This window comes from Zonotrichia albicollis, chromosome 21 (genome assembly GCF_047830755.1).
Source record: "Zonotrichia albicollis isolate bZonAlb1 chromosome 21, bZonAlb1.hap1, whole genome shotgun sequence".
NCBI classification, from domain to species: Eukaryota; Metazoa; Chordata; class Aves; order Passeriformes; family Passerellidae; genus Zonotrichia; species Zonotrichia albicollis.
Window position 1 is genome coordinate 3245135 of NC_133839.1, and position 21737 is coordinate 3266871.

Below are 21737 nucleotides of genomic sequence, written 5' to 3' on the forward strand. Positions count from 1 at the left end.
TCTGCTGGGAGGAAAGGGTGGGGTCTGTCCCTTGTGCTGTCCATGTGGAGATCAAGAGCAGGATCAGAGGGAATATGCAGGGTCTGTTGGGATGCTGAGGCCTGGTGTTGGTGATTCAAAGGAGAGGCAGACCTGCCAAGCCAGGCCCTTTGTATGGCAGGGACAGGACAGCTGGAGGGGAGTCACCAGCACAGAGTGACAGAGCCACCAGCTGAACCTGGCACTGCCATAAATTAAATGCTGCAATTAGCACCTCCCATCGACTCATCAGCCCAGGCCTGGGCTCCCCTCTGTGCCTTTGGTAGTCAAGATGAAGCTCACAGCTGTGAAATCAAACTCAGTGCAAAAGGGCACCTTTCCAACCGCTCTGACACTGCGTGTCCCCGCTTGGGGCTGTGGCACTGCCAGCACTGCCACCGCAGGCCTGGCACCAGCCAGCTGGGCAGAGTGACAGCCACATCCCTGGGCATGGCCGCAGGCACGCCATGGCTGGGTGCCCATGCTGACCTGAGGGTAATCTGCCAGGCCACATCCCTCAGTGACACCGAGCAGTGTCCCCAGGCTGCGTGCAGGTGGCACAAGGGTGACAATGGCTGGAGCTGCTGTGCCCTACAGTGATGCCTTGTGCAGGCTGGCCTAGAACAGAGACTGGACAGAGCTAAAGAATAAAGCAGGGATTTATTAAAAGCCTCAATGGATGCACCTTGGGCAGCACAAGAGCCCAGCCAGGGCTGCACCCAAGATGAACCAAAATGGTCCCAAAATGCACGACCGGGCACGGGGTCTCTCCCTTTGATCAGTTCTGCTCCATTTGCACCTTGCAGTTCATTGTCCCATCCCAGCTTTAGCCCAGGCAGTCCCACCCTGCTTGTTTTTCTCTCTCCAGCCCACGGGGTTTGTGCTCCTGGGCTGAGATTTGGATCATTTGTCCTTGGTGCCCAGCTGGAGCAGGAATTGTTTTGTTTCCCTGCTCTGTGCACAGAGCTCACCATCCCCTCATGTGAAGCTCAGACCCTCACACTAAAGCAGCACAGAATGTGAAAATAGAAAAGCTAAACCTGAAGCATGATCAACTAAGGAGTCCTGAGCAGACAGAGCCCCAGGACCCTCCCTGCACCTCCTGCAGCCCTCCCTGGGTACAGCTGGGGGATTTCTCCCTGTGGGCTTCATCCTCTCCAAACCTTTGTGATCCACTGGGAACCTTCAGGGAAACAGGGCTGGGGTGCCCTGGTGGCACAAAGGGCCAGAGGTTGTGGCAGCTCCAGGTGCTGCCTGTCTGATGGAATTCAAGCCCAGAGTGGTGCAATGTTTCTGTTCCCAATTCCTTCTGCAGCCTGTGGGCAGCAGAGGGGACATTGGGAAGGACAGAGGTGACAATCAGCCTGCAGGTGACCCACAGATGGGGAAACACCTTAAACTACTCAGACAGTCTTCATGAAGTTATTTATTTTGGGTGCCCCACTGGAGTCCACTTCCAGAGGTCACTGGGGCTTGTTCACCATGAGTGCTCAGTGAGGTTTAGGGAATGGAGGTGTTTAAAGTCAGGTTTAGGGAATGGGGGTGCTCCAAGTCAGGTTTAGAGAAAGGGAGAGCACAAATTCAGGTTTAGGGAATGGGGAAAATCAAAGTCAGGTGTAGCGAATGGGGATGATTTACCATAGTTTTTTCTCTATCAGAGATTTTGGGGTTATTTCTAGAGCTAGAATTTATAAAAATTAGCAAGGTTACATTAAAATCCCCCCAAGTTATTGCAGTGATTCCTGCTCAGCAGTGGCCTCAGTGCTATCCATGGGTGAGATCCCATGGGAAGCATTCATGCCTCTCAGGCAAGGTGAGGATGACCCTGAGGAACAGGATTTGCTTTTCCCCACTCCAATCCTCAGGATTTGGAGCACTGGGGCTAAACCTGAAGGAATTCCAAGGTATTTTCCTTGCTCAGGGCTTCACTGAGGATATTCATGGCAGCCAGGGTTTTGCTGAACCAGAACAAATCAATCCTGAGCTCCCAGCCCCTTACAGGAAGGGATTGCTAATTATTTATGGTATCAGAACGTTCAGGGAAGGAACTTTCCCTTCATTCTTTGCTTTCTTTTATACCCAGAGGAACAAGCTGCTTTCATAATTTATTCCAGGCGTTGCTGGAATCAAAGTTATCAAGCATTTATCCCGCAGCTGGGCTGTCTCTGGGAAGAGCTGTCAGTCAGGGCTCCTTACTGGAGGAGAGACAGAGAAAAGCAGCATTTAACCAAGGGATGGTGAAATTGGGGAGTGTGTGCCACTGTCCTGAGCGCCCAGGGATGGCAGGGTGGGTGCCCAGCTCCTCCTCAGCAGCACAAGAATAAGAAAGGTTTGGTGTTTGGCCATCACAAAAAAGGAGGAATTTGCCACAGCTTCCACGCAGGAATTGATTTTTTTGCACTTAAACCCTTGGAACTGCAATCCAAGGCAACATCCCAAACATATCCAATCTCTGTGTTTCTGTGCAACCCACTGAGCCACAGAAATGGCAGCAGATCAAGCCATTTATCACCTAAAATCTGATTTTTGAATCTTGTTTTTGCTTTTCCCAACCGATTCCTCTTCTGGCACTGGGTCCTCCACCACCTCTGCTTTGTTCTCAGCTGTTGGCTGTGCAGCCAGGGATGCTCCAGCAGGAGTTTGGGATGTGCCTGTCAGCTGGCTCCTTTGATCTCTCCATTCCTCTTCTTTTTAAGGATGATTTCCCACTCTTCCTGACCTAACTCGCAGTGGCTTTTATGAGCTTTCAGAGGGAAAAAGTAAAACAAAGGTGGCACTTTGGCAAATGCCCCAGATGATGTTAATTAAGTTCTCCCCCTCACTAGGATGTGTTCCCAGGCACTTTAGGAATCTGTAAATGAGCTTTGGTTCTGTAGGGGCACAGGCACCATCCCCACCCTGGCACAGTTCCCTCCTGAGCTGCTTTGTTGTGCTCCAGCTGCTGCCCCCGGGTCCTTCCTGCCATCCTGAGGGCTCCTGCCAGGGATGCTGACACCTCAACACTCTTTGAAAGCCTCAGGGTCCCCCGTGCCCTGGTTCCAGTGCTGGCACAGCCTGGCTGGGGTGGGCAGGGGATGCCAGGGCTGCAGGATGCAGCTCAGTGCTGGATGCCCAGCCTGGGCTCTCCCAGCTCTGCCCCATCCTCCTGCTCATGTGCAATGTGTTTGGAGATTGTTCACCCATAGGTGATCGTTCCATTGCATTCTGCTGGGAGTTGTTTTCACTCTTTGGCCAATCAGGGCCAAGCTGTGTCAGGACTCTGGAAAGAGTCAGGAGTTTTCATTATTATCTTTTTAGCATTCTGTAAGAACTCTTTCTGTATTCTTCAGTATAGTTAGTATAGTATTCTTTAATATAATATAGTATTATAAAGTAATAAATTTGCCTTGTGAGAACATGGAGTCAGATTCATCATTCCTGCCTTTGTCAGAGCATTCCCTGCAAATACAATTCTCTCTCCAAGGACTTTTCCTGGGGAAGGCAGTGAGAAGCTCAGAGAAGAAGAGAAAACAATTCTTATCTGTACTTGCTGCTCCTGTTGTTTGGCACACGTGGAATGTGTTATGGAGATTTTTTTACCCAAAGTGATTTGTTAATTGGACACCAGTGAGGGTTGTTTTGATTCCTTGGCCAATTGGGTCAAAGCTGTGTCCTGGCTGTCTCTGCAGACAGTCATGGGTTTTTCTTTAGTATCTCTTTATTATAGTTGTAGTATAGTATCAGTGTAATATAATATAGCAATAAATCAATTGCTCATCCTTCTAAATCATGGAGTCAGAGGACATTATTCCTGTGTTGAGGGCTCCCAGAAACAATCCATGCTATACATTTCTTATTCCCAGAAACTATCCATCCTATACTTTTCTTATTCCCAGAAACTGTACATACTATACATTTCTTATTCACAGAAACCATACATCTCATACATTTCTTATTCCCAGAATATTATCCATATCTTATATCTTATCCATCCTGGCTCAGCTTATCCTGATTGTGCTGTTGAGAGCATCTCCCAGGGTAGATATTCAGGATTATCTCCTCCCTGGTTTATTCCCACACTGCACATGTCCATAAGTGAGCAATTAAGCTGTGAGGATGGAGGAAGGGAGCAGAGGATGAAATCACTGGCCTGGGTGCAGAAGATTGGATTAAAGGCTCTGCCTGTGCTGCTTCTTGGTTTAAATTGTCTCCTGTTGCTCGTGCTCCAACTGCATCCATGGAGCTGATGTCATGGGAATTTTAAGGTCGTGAAAATGTGGGAACAGGTGTCCTATAGAATAAATACTCAGCTCCTCAGGTCCTGGCTGGCTTCTGCCTCCTGCCATCCAAGATCCCAGCAGGTTTTTTTCCTGATCTCCAGCACCTCCTGCTGCTGGAGTCTGGCCCTTTCCGCCCAGCAATGCTGAGCCTGCTCTTCCCTGAGGAAAGGACAGGGATTTATTCTGGGAGTGCTCCCTGCACTGCCACGGCCACATCCTCCTCAGCTCTGAGTGCAATGGCGCAGCTGCTTCAGAAAAATCTGCTTTTCCTTGGGCTGGTTCATGGTGGCTGAGCACTGCTGAATGCTTTGCAGCCTGCTGTCAAGAAACTGCAAAAAAAAGTCTCCTATTAGCAGGAAACTGAGGAAAAGGGGTCCTGTTATCAAAAAGCTGAGAAAAAAAGGCTCCTTCTATCTGGAAAGCAAGGAAAGAAGGCTCCTGTTATGAAGAAACTCAGGAGCAAGGGTTCCTGTTATCAAGAAACTGAGGGAAAAGTGTTCCTGTTATCAGGAAAGTGAGGAAAAAGGGCTCCTGTTATAAAAACACTGAGCAAAAAGGGCTTGTGCTGTTAAGAAACTAAGGAAAAAGGGCTCCTGTTTTTAAGAAATGGAGGGGAAAATGCTGTTATCAAAAAAAAAAAAAAAAGAGGAAAAAGGGCTCTTGTCAGTGAGAAACTAAGCAGAAAGGGCTCTGTTACCAAAAGACTGAGGAAAAAGGGCTCCTGTTATCAGGAAACTGAGGAGAAATGGCTTCTGTTATCAGGAAACTGAGGAGAAAGGGCTCCTGTTATTGGGAAATTGAGGATAAAGGGCTCCTGTTATAAAAACACTTAGCAAAAAGGGCTCTTGGTGTCAAGAAACTGAGGAAAAGGGGCTCCTGTTATCAGGAAATTGAGGAGAAAAGGCTCCTGTTAGCAAGAAACTGAAGAAAAGGGGCTCTTGTTAGCAAGAAAATGGGAAGAGAAAAGTTCATGGTGTCAAGAAAATGAGAAAAAAGGGCTCCTGTAATCAGGAAACGGAGGGAAGAGGGCTCCTGTTGTCAAAAAACTGAGCAAAAAGGGCTCTTGTTAGCAAGAAACTAAGCCTAAAAGGCTCCTGGTGTCAAGAAACTGAGGAAAATGGGCTCTTGTTAGCAAGAAAATGGGAAAAAAAGAGCTCCTGGTGTCAAGAAAATGAGAAAAAAGGGCTCCCATTATCAGGACACTGAGGGAAAAGGGCTCCTGTTATCAGGAAACTGAGGAAAAAAGGGCTCATGTTGTCAAAAAGCAGAGGGAAAAGGGTTCCTGCTATCAGGAAACTGAAGGAAAAGGGTTTCTGTTATCAGGAAAGTGAGGGAAGAGAGCCAGATTCTGATGGTCCCTGTGAGTGGTGCAGAGGATGGAGGCTGGTGGGAGGGTTTGGCCTTGGCTTGGGTTACAATCAGAGTGGTTTAGGCTGGAAAAGCCCCTCAGGATCATGAAACACCACTTTTAGATGAGCACAGGCCCAAATAAAGGAGGATTTTGCTGGAGCATCCCAGAAGTGCTGCAGGAATTGGTGAAGGTGGCTGTGCTGTGGGGCTGAGCTGGCTTTGTGACTTCTCACCCTTGTCACTTGTGGACACTGGGACAATATTCCTCCCCTTGCTGTGCCCTAAACCAGGGAATCCATTTCATTTTCTGTGCAGAACTTCACATTTTTAGGACCCCTTCTGCTCTGGGGGCTGGATTTCATGGTGTGTCAGACCCACACCCTGCTCTCTGCATCTTCCCCTCTGAGCAAAAATTATTTTGCACACAGGGAAGAAACTCTGAGCAGAAACTGCTTCAGGTGTTGTGAAACACCAGACATCAAACTGAGGGATTTGTGGGTTTATTATGGGAGGTTCTGGCAGGTAATTTCCAGCATAACTGAGGGATTTAGCTCCCTCTCTCTGTTTCCTTTTTCTGCTTTCCTGGGGCACAGGGTGCAGCTCTTTAGTGCCTGATGACGTCCAGTGGCCTCATAATTGGGGATTTTCCTACAGCAGCCCTGCAGTTTGTGGGAATTAATTCCTTCCAGTGAACACAATCCACAATGTGATCACAGAGTTTAAAGCAGCTCCAATATTTGCCACCACACTTAGCCATGCTTTGGAAAGAGGAATTTGCATTTAATCTGGTTATATATATTTTTTTTAAGCAGCTCCAATATTTGCTGGTTCTACACCAGACTTAGCCATGCTTTGGAAAGAGGAATTTGCATTTAATCTGGTTTTATTTTTTTTTTTAAAGCAGCTCCAATATTTGCTGGTCTTACACCAAACTTAGCCATGCTTTGGACAGAGGAATTTGAATTTAATCTGAATTTTTCTTTAAGCAGCTCCAGTATTTGCTGGTTCTACACCAGACTTAGCCATACTTTGGAAGGAGGAATTTGCATTTATTCTGGATTTTTTTCTTTAAAGCAGCTCCAATATTTGCTGGTTTTACACCATGTGGGATTCACATTCTCTGAACCTGAGAGAAGCAGAGAAAAGAATGATCAAAACAATTCTTATCTCAATTGCTTCTCTCAGGTTCAGAGAATGTGAATCCCACAACACCACAATTAGCCATGCTTTGGAAAGAGGAATTTGCATTTAATCTGGATTTCTTGTTTAAAGCAGCTCCAATATTTGCTGGTTTTGCACCACACAGCCATGCTTTGGAGAAAGAGGAATTTGCATTTAATCTGGTTTTATATATTTTTTAAGGAGCTCCAATATTTGCTGGTTCTACACCGGACTTAGCTATGCTTTGGAAAGAGGAATTTGCATTTAATCTGGTTTTATATATTTTTTAAGGAGCTCCAATATTTGCTGGTTGTACACCACACTTAGCCATGCTTTGGAAAGAGGAATTTGAATTTCATCTGTAATTTTGTTTAAAGCACCTCTGATATTTGCTGATTTTACACCACACTTAGCCATGCTTTGGAAAGAGGAATTTGCATTTAATCTGGATTGTTTTTGCTGTTTCCCTGCAGGATTCTGGCCACGGCTGGGACGGATTTTGACCTGCGGACCCTGCGAGCCGTGCGGGTGCTGCGGCCGCTGAAGCTCGTGTCAGGAATCCCAAGTGAGTGTCCTGCCCACCTTGTGTCCCAGCCCAAGGGCTCTGTAGGTTTGGGGTGTCACTGTTTTTCTCAGCAATATTTTCTCCCCCTGTCTCTTTGGGGTCTGTGCCTCCTGCCCTCAGCAGGGTCTGGTTGTTTCTCATCCCATTTTGTGCTGATTTCACCTCCCAAATCTGCAGGTGAGGGGCAGGGATTTGTCCAAGGATCATTTTGTCTTTGGGGGTGAAGGAATTCTCTGGGGAGAGCAGATCTGAGAGCTGAATTTTGCAGCTTTCAGGCTTTTCAGCTTGGATCTTCTGATGGTTTTGATCAGCTGAGCATCCTGAGCTGGGCATCTGACCCTTTTAGTAAGGGGGAGATGGGGTCACCATTTGTGGTATTTTCGGGGTCCCCCAGATGGAGGAAGAATTGAGAATCTGACTCCATGTTCTTAGAAGGCTAATTTATTATTTTATGTTACTATATTGTATAAAAGAATACTGTACTAAAACTGTGCTAAAGAATAGAGGAAGGATACAGACAGAAGGCTTAACAAGACACTAATTAAAAACTCGTGACTCTTCAGAGCCCTGACAGAGCTGGATGGTGATTCATCATTAAGTTAAAACAATTCACATGTTGGATAAACAATCTCCAACCACATTCTAAAGCAGCAAAACACAGGAGAAGCAAATGAGATAATAATTGTTTTCCTTTTTCTCTGAGGCTTCTCAGATTCCCAGGAGAAGAAATCCTGGCAAAGGGATTTTTCCAGAAAATGTGACAGTGACAGGGAGAAAATCGGAAAGAGCAGGTGGGATCTGGCCTTGCCTACTCAATTTATGCATTTAATGTGTGAACCTGAGGGGTCTGAATGCTGAGTGAGGAGCTGCATCATGCCCTGAAACCATCCCAGTGCCCACACCGTGGCTTTCTGCCTTTTCCTGTCACAGCCACAGCTGTTCTGCCCCCAGCAGGGATCACTTCCAGGAGCTCTTTCATTCCTGGATGTGGAACAGAGAGGTTTGTGCCCTCCAGCAGGAGCTGCTGGAAGGAGCTGCAGCACTGTGGGATGCTCTGGTGTTCTCTGGATTCACCTGGGGGCAAGACAGCACCAACAATTCCTGAAATCAGCTTCCATTCATGGGCAGGGCTTCAATCTGAATTCCCAGCCAGGAGAGATCCTCGGAAAGGTGGCATTTGTTAGCAGGGTCTCCAACAAGGAGATGGTGCTGGATGTTTTTCCCTGGACCTTTTGCTTGTGCCAGGTGTGGCAATGGCAGGCAGGAGTGAGGTGGCCCCTCAGAGCTGTCCCTGTCCTGCTGTGGGACACGTGTCCCACCTGGAGACGTGTCCTGGACCAGCACAACACCTCCCCACAATAATTGCTTTCAGGTTTTTAGTGATGTGGTGAAATCTGAATATTTTATAGGTTTTTTTCCCTGTCATAAATGCATAACCTTGATGTGCAACCACCCACAAACACGAAATATTCTTCCCTTTTATTCCCTCGGTGTTTTTCCTGTCAAAGAGACCTTGCTGCTTTTTTAAATGTCTGTGCTCATCTCCATCTCACTGGTGCTGTACAAGGTGGCAAGACAAGGACGATCCTTCACCCCTCAGCCCTCAGGACAGGCCACCAGGGCAGCTGCAGGGTTTTGTGTGCAGGTTTTTGTGTGAATGAAAAAAATAATTATCTTGCTGGCCCTGTGTTTGCTGCTTTGGAATGTGCCTTGGGCATTGCTTGCCAACAGGTGAATGTTTGATTGGTTCCATGTGAATTGCTTTTAAACAATGATCAATCACAGCCAGCTGTGTCACTCTGAGGAGTCAGCCATGAGTTTTTCGTTATCATTCTTGTTAAGCCTTCTGTCCGTATCCTTTCTGTATTCTTTAGTATTGTTTTAGTTTTAGCAGGACGTTATCAGCCACCTCCATCTCCTTATCTCCCTGCCTTTAATTGAAACGAGTGCCAGGGCTGGTGACAAAGCTGTGGATGGGCAGCCCTGGGTGTTTGTGCAGAGCAGGGTGTGACAGGGACAGCAGTGTCCCCTATGGGCTGTGGGGGGAGAGGAGCTCCTGAGCAGCCCCCAGTCCCTGGCACAGGGATCGCATCCATCCCTGGGCTTTGCTTCCCTCCTCCACTTCCAAGCTCAGCGACAAGATCAGCTCCTGGGACATTTCTCTTTGCCCTCACTCTGAGCTCCTCAGGACAGGTTTCACTGCAGTCCAAACCCTGCCTGATCACTCCCAGCACCACCATAATCCTCCTTCCAGGGAAACGCTTCAGCCTCGTGTCTATAGACACAAATTGGAATTTATTTTGGCACATATCTGCAGGAGACCCTGGTGCAGCTAAATAATTGTATTAGCTGAGGTTTAATCTTCTGCTGTGGTCTCAGTTCCATTTCAGTGCAGTCAGATAATAACAGTAATAACAATTCAGCACCAATTTCTTAATTACCACTGAGTCCAGCCACGGTGTGAATTTGGTGGAATAAAGCTGACACTTCCAGCTTGTCTGGAAGCTTCCATGTCTGGACATTTCCAGCTGTCTAAAACTGACATGTCCAGCATGTGGAGAAGAGGGAATAAATTTATGTCCCACTGCTCTACACCAGACTGCCTTGCTTGGCCCTAAGGTGTCCTAGATAGGGTTCAAAGCTGCACCACAACTGCCCCAAGGACCTGGCTCAGCTCCAGGCTGTGTCTCAGGGCTCCAGCAGCTTCAGGAAAAACTCTCTGAAGCTTAACAAAGCACCGGCCCTGTCACCTGAAGAAAAGACACCACAAAAGGAGAACCCCCAGCTGTCTCTCCTGCTCTCATGGCTGGAAATTGTTTTATAGCACCCTGGGAAAAGCAGCATTGCTTGGTGTTGCCAACCCTCAGCCCCTCTCTCCCACCTTCACTCCTAAGGCCCCATTTTTGTTCCCTCCCTGAGGTGTTTTTGTGTTTCCACAGGCCTGCAGGTTGTCCTCAAGTCCATCATGAAGGCCATGGTGCCCTTGCTGCAGATTGGGCTGCTCCTCTTCTTCGCCATCGTGATGTTCGCCATCATTGGGCTGGAGTTTTACATGGGCAAGTTCCACAAAACCTGCTTTTCCAACGAGACAGGTGAGCTCTGCCCTCTGGACCTTCCCCTCCTGCTTCTGGGCTGCTTTTCCTTTTGCCTCATTCCCTGCATTCTCTCCCTCTTTACCTACATATTCTGAGAATTACACAGAATTTTGTGCCCACCCTACATGGACTGGGACAGATTCTCCTCTCTCTGATGCCACAGTGCTGCTCCCAAGAGTGACATGAAAGTCTTTAGGGCCTCCTATCCCAAAAGAATTTTCTCATAGCAGAAGCACAGAACCAAATTCCTGTTGTCTCTTATGATTAATGGTGTCTGTCTAATTTTCCTTGGGTTTTGCTTCATGCACATTGAGTTTCCTGAGGAGCTTTCTGGGGAAACTTTGGTGTGGAGTAGTAAAAGAGTGAAATGTCTGGGAGCAACCAAAAAATAAAAGGGCAATAGGTGGGAGGCAGGGAGTCCTTTGATGGAGAAAGGATAAAAATGACCTTCAGAGAAGGGAAATTGGGCACTGAAAAGTAAATGATGTGTCTGTCTGGGAGTGAGTGATAGACCCCAGAAGATGGAAGTAGAGAAGGATGATCCTAGAGATTCTTGGCTGGGAACAGCTGTGTCAAATAATGGAATCATGGAATGCTTTGGGCTGGGAGGGACCTTAAAGACCATCTTGTTCCACCCCATTCCTTTATAGTGGTGTTAATATGTGTTTATTATCTGATAACACACATTAAAATGTTGTTCTTGTCTGCAGATCATTGCATTTTAAGGTGCAATCGACTTTCTTTAAAACACAGCCTTGTATTTTCAGTCATTATCACTAATAGGTCTTAATATTGATTTATTTCCACGCAATGCAATGGTAATAAAAGAACCCTGCCAAATCTCTGGGCATCCCTCACAGTCCTTTCTGATGGGAGCACTTTAATACACTCAGTGTACACAGAGATTTGCAAAGGGAATTCTTGCTCATATTCCTGTGGAATGCTGGAATAACATAAAGCAGGTTGTGAAGGAGTTGGGAGTTGTGAGAAAATTCTGGCAATTCTGGAGGAAAGGAGGTTTTGGACTGGATTTGTGGGAGGGAGAAGTCCCTTTGTGAGGGCTGTGGCAGTGGGGACAGTGATAGCAGTGACAGGATGGGTGTGGAGGGAGCAGCAGAGTCCGTGCTGAGGTGGAGGGGAGGATGAATCCTGAGCAAGCTGGGGCTTGCCAGGAGCATTTTCGGGTCTGTTAGACGGCAAACAAGGCAGGGGATGTTTGTGCATCCCTTGTGAGCAGGAGGCAGCTGCAGGCAGAGCCCGAGCTCTCCCTCACTGCTGACACTGGATGAGGGAGGATTTTCACGAGGGAGGATTTTCTCAAAAATGCCAAGATCCCCCCCAGAGCTGTGTGTGCTCCCCACACGCTCATCTCTGCAATCAGCACTGACCAAGGGAGTCTGGGCCAGGTGTGGGGACCCAGGACAGGTTTTTGTCATGGCTAATGTCATGTGCAAGCTCCTCTTGGCTGGCTGGGTGCATTCCAGCTGGAATTGGGAGCATGGCTGGAGCTCTGCTGCCCGGGCTGCATTTCATCTCTGCTACCTGGATTGCATTTCAGCTCTGCTGCCTGAGCTGCATTTAATCTCTGCTGCCTGGATTGCATTTAATCTCTGCTGCCTGAGCTGCTTTTCAGCAGCTGCTGGCTCCTTGTGAGCTGTGGCTTGCTGTAGTTGAGACAGTCACAATACAAAGCAACACACTCAATTTTCAGAAGGCTTCAAACTGTTTTTATTCTAGCCTGCATGCTTTTTATACATTCTTACAAAGCTCATCAGTTTACACTTTACTCATTGGTCACAGAAACAAACAAAGTGCTCATTGGAACAGACAGCTGCAGGTTTCTCTTATTTCTCCTTCTTTCTTTCTTGGTTTCTGTGTCAACAACCTTGGTAGAAAATTCTTCCAGAGTTAAACATGGATCTGATCAAACTTCTCTCTGTAAAACCTCTTGCACTGTGGCAACAACAACATGTGTCTTTAAAAACCCTTTAATCTTCCCTAATCCCAGCTCTCTAAACAGGGACATTGCTTGGGATATTTGCTTATTGTATTTGTGGGGTTCCCAGACAAAGGAAGGAATTATGAATCTGACATCATGTTCTTAGAAGGCTAATTTATTGTACTATATTATGTTAAATATAATATAGTATAATACTATATTAATACTATATTATAAATTAATATTATATTATAAATAATAATAATTATTAATTATTATTAATTATAAATAATTAATGCTATATTATAAACTTTATAATACTATATTATGTTAAAGAATACTATATAAACGATACTAAAGCCCCTCTCTAGGCAGGGGAAGGGGCTCTGGGGGTGCTGAGCTGGCTCTGGGTGAGTTCTGAGCATCCCTTCCAGCTGCCAGGCAGGAAATGGTGTTTCTGGAAAGGAGAGGGGGGTGAGGTTTCCTGGCTCTGCATCCCCTGGGAGCAGAGCAGCAGAACAACCCACAAAGCTTTTGCAAACCTAAGTGCTCCTCATCCCACAGAGGTGCATTAAGGAGCCTGGGCAGAGACCACGGGCTCCAAACCAGCCTGAGGGTGGAAATGTGAACTCATTAAAGAGATGCCTCTGGTAGGGGGTGGAAAATGGGAGGAGGAAAAGCTGCTTGTGCTTTTTTTCTGTTCCAAATCCCCAAAGTGAGCAAACCCCTGAGATTTTTCCTGGAATCAGGAGCCAGAGGGACCAACTGTGCATCATGAGGGCACCAAGCAGAGGTGTCAGCAGTGAGTGTTGCTCTGCTGAGCCAACAGCCTGGGTAGGTCAGTGATGAACTGCAGCACAAAGGGGTGCTGGGCACCAAAATATGGCCAAAGGGTTATCCAAGGCCTTTCCCCGTCAGCCTGACTGTTCTGAGCTGGAAACATGGCATTATTGTAATAAAAATGGGTAAAACTCAGTGGTAGTTTTGCTCCAGTCTTGTTTCCCTCTGTGCATCCTCCTTGCTGTCCTGCTCTGCTGACACAGGATTATTTTTAAGTGCCTGACCCAGCCCAAATGCCCCAAAGCTGCTCCAGGACAGAAGCACACCATATTTATTTCCCATTTTTCCTTGAGATTCCCCCTTTCTCTGTCTTCTCCAGCCATGAGGAGTAAGGACCAGTTCTGGTCACAGTTTTAAAAAAGAAAAAATCCCCCACTCACCCCTTTGTGGTAGATGTGCAGTGCATTTTCAGAGAATTCCCTGGCAGCAAAAGGCCAAACCGGGATGAAACTGGATCCTCTTTTAATGCACACTCTCAAACGGTCAGCAGGAGCCAGCTTTGGCATTTTCTTCTCTCACCAAGCCCTTGTGAGAGCCTGTGGTGACCCATCTGGGAGCTGGAGGTTTGCCCTGCAAAGAGGCATTGAGTCAACAGGAAAGTGTCACATATATATTTATATATATCTACACGCACTTCTGTCCTGCTCCACCGTGACAATTTTGCTTTCCTCCTGCAGGCTTTGATCTGTGGAATGATTATTACTAATTTTTGTTAGTGCTGCTCCTGCTTTTCCCCCTGGTGGAATTGGACTTTGTGCTGTTTGATTCTCCATAAGGTGTCCCTTTAAAAACCCTTTAATGCTTCCCCAGTCCTAGCTCTCTAAACAGGGACATTGCTTGGGATATTTGCTTATTGTATTTGTGGGGTTCCCAGATGAAGGAAGGAATGGTCAATCTGACTCCATGTTCTTAGAAGGCTAATTTATTATTTTTTGATACTATATTAAAGAATACTATACTAAACTATACTAAAGAATACAGAAAGGATTCTTACAGAAGGCTAAAAATATAATAATGAAAACTTGTGACTCTTTCCAGAGTCCTGACACAGCTTGGCCCTGATTGGCCAGTAAGTCAAAAACAATTCACATGAAACCAATTAAACAATCACCTGTTGGATAAACAATCTCCAAACACAAATTCCAAAGCAGCAAAACACAGGAGAAGCAAATAAGATAATTATTGTTTTCCTTTTCCTCTGGGACTTCTCAACTTCCCAGGAGAAGAATCCTGGGCAAAGGGATTTTTCCAAAAAATGTGACAGTGACATTTGCTTGCTCTGAAAACCCAGCACTGGAGTTTTCCAGCCTGCAGCACTTCCCAGCTGAGCCTGGAAGGTGCTGGGATGGTCCTGGCCATTCCTGGTGCTCCATCCCTGACAGATTTACCCACCTTGGCCTCCTCTGGGTCTGCAGTGAAGCTCAGCAGAGAGGCACCATCCCACATGGATCCTTTCCTTCTGTTTGGAGCAGAAATGTGGAGCTTCTGGAGGAGCTGGAGTCCTTCAGTGCTGCCAGGGGCTCCTCATGCAGCTGTGCTCAAACATCTGTACCAGGGCAATTCTGGGGCAGTGCACATGCCCAAACTGGCATTAGTGCAGAAGGTGCCCTTTTGCTTTAATGTTAGAGAGCAAATATTTAGCACTTTGAGGGTGTTTGAAGTGTGTGCTGTTCCCAAAGCCCTGCTTTTACCACACTGTTGGTTTTATTTTTTGTGGTGTTGCTTTATTTTGTTTTTTGGTTTTGTTTTGGCTTTTGTTTTGTTTTTTTTTTTTGAGTTTTTTTGGTTTTTTTTAGGGGGGGGGGATTAATTTGGTTTTTTTTGTGTGTTTTTTTTCATGCTGATCTTAGACCATTTCCAGGCCTCTCAGATGTACTGGGCTATCACAAGCCAGAAATTATTTGCAGTTTGGAAACCTCTTCTGCCAGGTAACAAGTGGCAGGACAAGAAAAAATGGCCTCAAGTTCTCCAGGAGAGTTTTAAACTGGAGATTTGGGGGAATTTCCTCACTGCAGGGGTGGTCAGGCATTGGAAGGGGCTGCCCAGGGTGGAGTCCCTATCCCTGGAAGTGCCCAAAAACGTGTGGATGTGGAACTTGGGGACATGGGTTAGTGCTGCTGCGTTGACGGTTGCACTTGGTGATCTTAGAGGTCTTTTCCAACCTAAACAATTCCGCCATGTAAGATGGCAAAATAGGAATTTTGGGCACTGCAGGGATGGCTCTGCTCCACCCCTCACTGACCTACCTCCCACAGCCCAGCAGTGTGGAAATGATCACAGGGGCACAACGACTTTTCCATGTCCATAGCGGCACAAAGAAACCCAAAATGTGAATTTAATCCTTGCAGTGGTGCCAGGAGGATGCAGCAGCACCAGACAGGAACTTCTCAGGATGGTTCCAGCAGGAATTTTCAGGATGGTTTCAATTAGGAACTTCTCAGGCTGGTTCCAGCAAGCAGGAACTTTTTAGGATGATTCCAAGTAGGAACTTTCAGGATGTTTCCAAGAAGCAGGAACTTTTTAAGATGGTTCCAAGCAGGAAATTTTTCGGATGGTTCCAAGCAGGAATGTTTTAGGATAGTTCCAAGTAGGAACTTTTTAGGATGGTTCCAACAAGCAGGAACTCCTCAGGATGGTTTCAAGCAAGAACTTTTTACAATAGTTTCAATCAGGAACTTTTTAGGATGGTTCCAACAAGGAGGAACTTTTTAGGATAGTTCCAAGCAGGAACTTTTTAGGATGGTTTCAATCAGGAACTTTTTAGGATGGTTCCAACAAGGAGGAACTTTTCAGAATGGTTCCAAGTAGGAACTTTTCAGGATGGTTCCAGCAAGCGGGAACTCCTCAGGGTAGCTCCAATCAGTAACTTCTCTTCCCTCCTGCAGGTGAGGAGGTGGGGGATTTTCCCTGTGGAGAGGAGCCTCCTGCCAGGCAGTGTGAGAGCGGGACCACGTGCAGGGAGTACTGGCAGGGCCCCAACTATGGCATCACCAACTTTGACAACATCCTCTTCGCCGTGCTCACCGTCTTCCAGTGCATCACCATGGAGGGCTGGACCGACATCCTCTACAACGTGAGTGCTCTGCTGGGGCTGGGGGTGTTGGGTGGGAAGAGATGGTTCTGGAATTAAAAAAAGTTATTTAATTTGTGTGGTTTTTACCTCCTGAACACCTGCTTTTGAGGAGGATTGTTCCTGTTTTCCTGAGGGTCTGTTTCTGGTTGAGTCTGAGGTGCTTGGAGGGTGCAGAGTTGCTCAGCTATGGGATGAGTAGGAGCAGGAGGATGAGCAGCACCAGACAGGAAATTCTCAGGATGGTTTCAGTCAGGAACTGCTCAGAATGGCTCCAATCCAGAACTCTTCAGGATGGCTTCAGTCAGAAATTTCTCAGGTTGGTTTCAGTGAGAAAACCGAAACCTGGGTGGTGGCAGTGCAGGAGCTGGTGTCACCCCAAGGTGCTCCTGTGCTCTGCTGGGTGGGTAGGAGCAGGTTCTCACAATGCCCCAAAGAAATTCCAAATTGTAAAAAATTGGGTGGCAAAAGCACCAACTCCTTCATATTTTGTACCTGGAGGTTTCCTCTCCTGACTGGGTGATCAAACTTGTAACACTGAGCTCCAGGACTGGTTTTGCTTAGTCCAGTCCAGTTTTACAAAGCCCTATCACTCACCTTCACCCCTGGCATGACTCTGTAGGCTGCAGAGAAGATGCTCCAGGCTGAATTCCTGCCTCCTGCAAGGCAGGACCACTACTGGCACAACCTCTTGGCTGTTCTGTTTTGTTATTCCCAATTTTACAAAGAGCAGGATGATTTCCCCCAGCCTCTGCTGGCATCCATTTGAGGGTGCAGTTTATGTGGAAAAATCCCTAAGTTGGGCATTACTGATGCCCTCAGCCCATTTCTCTGGCTGGAGGGATGATGCTGCGCTCAGTTTTCTTCATCACAGACTCCAGAGCCCTGCTGGCCCCTTTCAGTCCTTCCTGGAAGGGTTTTTGTAGCAACAGGAAAGGATTATCCTCAGCCACAGTGAATTGCCAGGTACAATTCTGCTGTGTTTGGAGCCAATAAATGTGATTTATTCTCTTCTCCCTTCCTTGCTCAGTTCCTGCATTTATTCCCAGTCTCTGACCACTTAAAGCCATCTCTAGAAGATTTCTCCCCTCACCCTAAAGCCTCACCACACCACCAGATTCCCCCCTTCTCATTCAGCATTCCTGCTCCTTCCTCCTGGTGCCAAGTGTTGTAAGAAAAGCCCATTAGCATCCTGACTGGGATTGATTAATCAATATGTGGTGCATGAGATCATCTTCTCCCCACCTGCCTCCTGTACCACACGCAAAACCCTGAGCTTACTATGGGGGTATTGATTTTGGGGGCTAATTGAAGCTGTTGTAGCTTCATTCTGGATACCCATGAATTGGGAGCAGGTGCCTGGATCAGCTGCAGAGTGAATTTGTTGTGTCTGAGACCTCAGTTTAGGGTTTGATCTGGCAGACCTGAGGGGCTCTGGATGTCCTCAGTGAGGGGAGGCTGAGTGCTTTGTGCTGTGCCATGGGACACTCAGCAGAAGTCAGTGATGCCAGCAGCCACCCCTGCCACCTGTCCCTTGTCCCCAAGGGCTGTCAGCCCCTCCCTGTGCTGCTCTGCTTGCTGAGGACCTGGCTGTGCTATTGCAGGTTGGAAATAGAGAAGGTGTGGGTGGGGAAGATCCTCTCTGTGCAGCCCTCAGCCTTTTCACAGCTTCTCTCATGTGCTGCTTTCTGGCCTCTTGTTTCTTGGTTTGGTGTCTTCTGTGCCTACTCCAAGTCCATCAAATAGAAAAAGGGAGACAAAAGCCCAGATTGTGCTGCAGCAGTGACTGGAAACCCTCCATGGGGTGTTTGTGGATGCATTATCAGGCTCTGCATAGGTAAAAGCAGTGAAGCAGTAGAATTATGGAATGGTCTGGGTGGGAAGGGATAATCCCATTCCCACCCCTGCCATGGCAGGGACACCTCCCACTGTCCCAGGTGCTCCCAGCCCTGCCCAGCCTGGCCTTGGGCACTGCCAGGGATCCAGGGGCAGCCACAGCTGCTCTGGGCACCCTGTGCCAGGGCCTGCCCACCCTCACAGGGAACAATTCCTAATTCCCAATATCCCATCTAACTCATCTCTCTCTCAGTTTGAAATCATTGCCCCTCGTTCTGTCACTCTGCCATATAAAACGTCCCTCTCCCTCCTTTTAATAAGTTCCTTCAGGCCCTGGCAGGGGCTCTGAGCTCTCCCTGGAGCTTCTCCTCTCCAGGTGAGCACCCCCAGCTCTCCCAGCCTGGCTCCAGCCCTGGAGCAGCTCCATGGCCTCCTCTGGATCTCTCCAGCAGCTCCAGCTCCTCCTGATGTTGAAGACCCCAGATCTGGACACAGAACCCCAAGTGGGGTCCCACAAAGGCACAGCAGAGGGGGGAATCACCTCCCTCATGCTGGCCACTCCTCTGTAGGTGGAATCCATCCACCCTGCTCCAGGCAGAGCAGAAACTGCCCAGGGATGCTGCTTGAACCCTACTGGACCCAGACAGGGAAGAATCTGGAAGATGTTTCCCCTTGAATCCAGAACTGGTAGAGTAAGTGAACCCTTCAACAAAGGAGGAGTGTCAGAGGTTTTTCCTTGTTCAGGGAGCTGTGATTCACCAACCAAGCTCTCCACTCCTAAGGAAAATGGGTTTTGTTAGGAAAATTTTATCAAGAGAAGTTTCCCTGTCAGCCCCAGGCTCTGGTGTCCTCAAGGAGAGCAGAATTCCCCTGCTGCAGGATACTCATCAGAACTGAGTTGTGCACCTACTTTTAATCTTTTCCTTAATTAAGATTTGCAAAAGGCTGTGGGACCATGGGAGGCAAGATGTGGTCTGTGTAAACTGTGATTAAGCATTAGTAAGAATAAAGGAGCTTTTTCTCCTGCTAAGTCATTAAAGCAGGGAAAAACACACAGTTCTGGGGCCCCAAACATAATGAGGACATGAAACTGTGGGAGCAAGCCCAGAGGAGGCCACAAATTTGAGAACAGAGCACCTCCCCTATGGACACAGAAGAGGTCGTGTGGAGAGCTCAGAGCCCCTTGCAGGGCCTGAAGGGGCACCAGGAGAGCTGGAGAGGGACTGGGGACAGGGGATGGAGGAACAGGACACAGGGAATGGCTTCAGTCTGACAGGGAGTGGGGTTAGGTGGGATATTGGGAATTAGGAATTGTTCCCTGTGAGGGTGGGCAGGCCCTGGCACAGGGTGCCCAGAGCAGCTGTGGCTGCCCCTGGATCCCTGGCAGTGCCCAAGGCCAGGCTGGGCAGGGCTGGGAGCAGCCTGGGACAGTGGGAGGTGTCCCTGCCATGGCAGGGGTGGCACTGGGTGGGATTTAAGGTCCCTTCAACCCAAATCTGTGATTCTATAAATGCTCCTAATCCTGAGGCTTAGCTGAGCCCTTCCTTCACCCCTCCAGTGAGTGCCACCACCCCAGTCTGGCCCAGATGGGGCAGGTTTGTCCCCCTGCTTGTACAAACCCCTCCCTTGGTGCTGCTGGGGCAGCCAGCCCTGCTGGGACTGAAATCCCTGTGCTGCCAGGCAGTCTGGGACTGAGACCCATTAGGGGAAGGCTGAGGTTACAACTTCTGCCTTAATGGCCCATTCATTTCCTGCTGCAAAACGTCTGGATTGATTGTCCTGCATCAGCAGGGCTCTGCTCTCACTCCCCTCCTCCTGCTGCACTGGTGCTGGGGGTGCTTAGGGCAGGGCTTTACTGGGATGGCAGGGTATTGTATTTGCAGGGACCCTCATGGCAGGGAAGAATCATGAATCTGACTCCATGTGCTCAGAAGGCTAATTTATCCTTTTAAGACTATAATATATTAAAGATATATATATTAGCATATATACTATATTAATATATAGTATATTAATATATAGTATATAAATATATATAAATATATATTAATATATATTAATATACATTAATAGACATTGATAGATATTGAGTATATATATTATATTATATTATATTATATTATATTATATTATATTATATTATATTATATTATATTATATTATATTATATTATATTATATTATATTATATTATATTATATTATATTATATTATATTATATATACTAAACTATACTAAAGAATACAAAAGGAATTCATACAGAATGCTAAAAAGATAATAATGAAAACTTGTGGCTCTTTCCAGAGTCCTGACACAGCTTGGCCCTGATTGGCCAAAGAGTGAAAACAACTCCCAGCAGAACCCAATGGAACAATCACCTGTGGGTAAACAATCTCCAAACACATTCCACATGAGCACAGCACAGGAGAAGCAAATGAGATCAGAATTGTTTTTTTTTTCTCTGAGGTTTCTCAGCTTCCCAGGAGAAAACCCTGGGTGAAGGGATTTTTCAGAGAATGTGAATGTGACATCAGGGAGCGGTCACTGGGTGGGATGTGCTTCACCAGTTCAGCACTCATTGAAATCTGGGAGGTTTTGCTCTGTCCTGAAAGCAGATTGGAGGCTGAGAAAGCTGGGCTGTGATGGCGCCAGGCAAACTGAGGAGTTTGGTGTCAAGGCTGTTCAGGAGAGAGGGATGGGGTTTGATAGCTTGGCTCAGGTCTGTCAAAGTGAGGGGTTTGTTGTGAGGGATTATTCAGTCATTCCCAAAGGATTGAGGTGACTTTAGAGGTGGTCCAGATCCAGCTTTCCGACAGATTAAGAAACTCACAGCATCAAAGTCTTCAGCACAGCCTTGCTGTTGGAAACCTACCTTGTAAATATTCACTCCTTGTCCTGTGATAAATTGAGGAATTAGGAGAGCAAGAAGAAAGCAAGTTCACAAATCCCAGCCCATTTTTACCATGCTGATCCACTATTTATACTTCCAGAGACTTTTCCTTTTAATTGGGGCTCATGAAAGCTTTCTAGCAAGGCTTTATCTGGGAGGTGATTTATGCTTGAAGCAAAGAGGCTGAATCATCAGTAGGGTGAAACACTTCAGTAATAAGCTGGGGAAAAGAACTTCCTGCCTCAGCAGCACAAAAGCATTGGAACAATGACTCCAACCAAGCTCCTCTGAGAGCTGCAGGTTTGTCTCAGCTGTGCTTGTTTGTGCTCAAAAGTGTCCAAGGACCAACAGGTGGTTTAGGAAAGCTGGTGATGAGGAAGAACACTTTTTGCAGCAAGTGGAGCGTCTCCTGCTAATTCCAAGCTTCAGCATCATCTGGGAATGTATTAAAATAGAGCAACCCAACAGTTTTCCTCAGGGTGAAAGCCCAGTGCTGTGGCCAGATTTTCAGTCCAGCCCAGTGCAGACAGGTCAGACTCCTCAAGCATGGGCAGAGCATTTCCTGGACCGTGAAATTAGGGAAGAATCTGCTAAAGCAGCAGCTCACTGTGGGGGGCAATGCTCCTGTCAGGCCACATGCCCCAGACCTGACTTTGTGCAGCTGTGCCCAGCCCAGTGCCAGGCTGGGCTGGTGGCAGCAGCTGGGTCTCTCTCT

The 21737-nt window shown here is 47.2% G+C and overlaps 1 protein-coding gene across 12 annotated transcripts in view; it reads left to right on the forward strand.

Moving 5' to 3' along the window:
* Positions 1-21737, forward strand: part of CACNA1B (calcium voltage-gated channel subunit alpha1 B) — a 316045-nt gene that overhangs the window by 110753 nt on the left and 183555 nt on the right. For all 12 annotated transcript variants that reach the window (XM_074556297.1, XM_074556286.1, XM_074556287.1 and 9 more), the window contains exons 4-6: positions 7262-7353; positions 10293-10445; positions 16113-16300. In XM_074556297.1, the coding sequence (XP_074412398.1) occupies positions 7262-7353; positions 10293-10445; positions 16113-16300 (433 nt within the window). The remainder of the gene's footprint in view (positions 1-7261; positions 7354-10292; positions 10446-16112; positions 16301-21737) is intronic.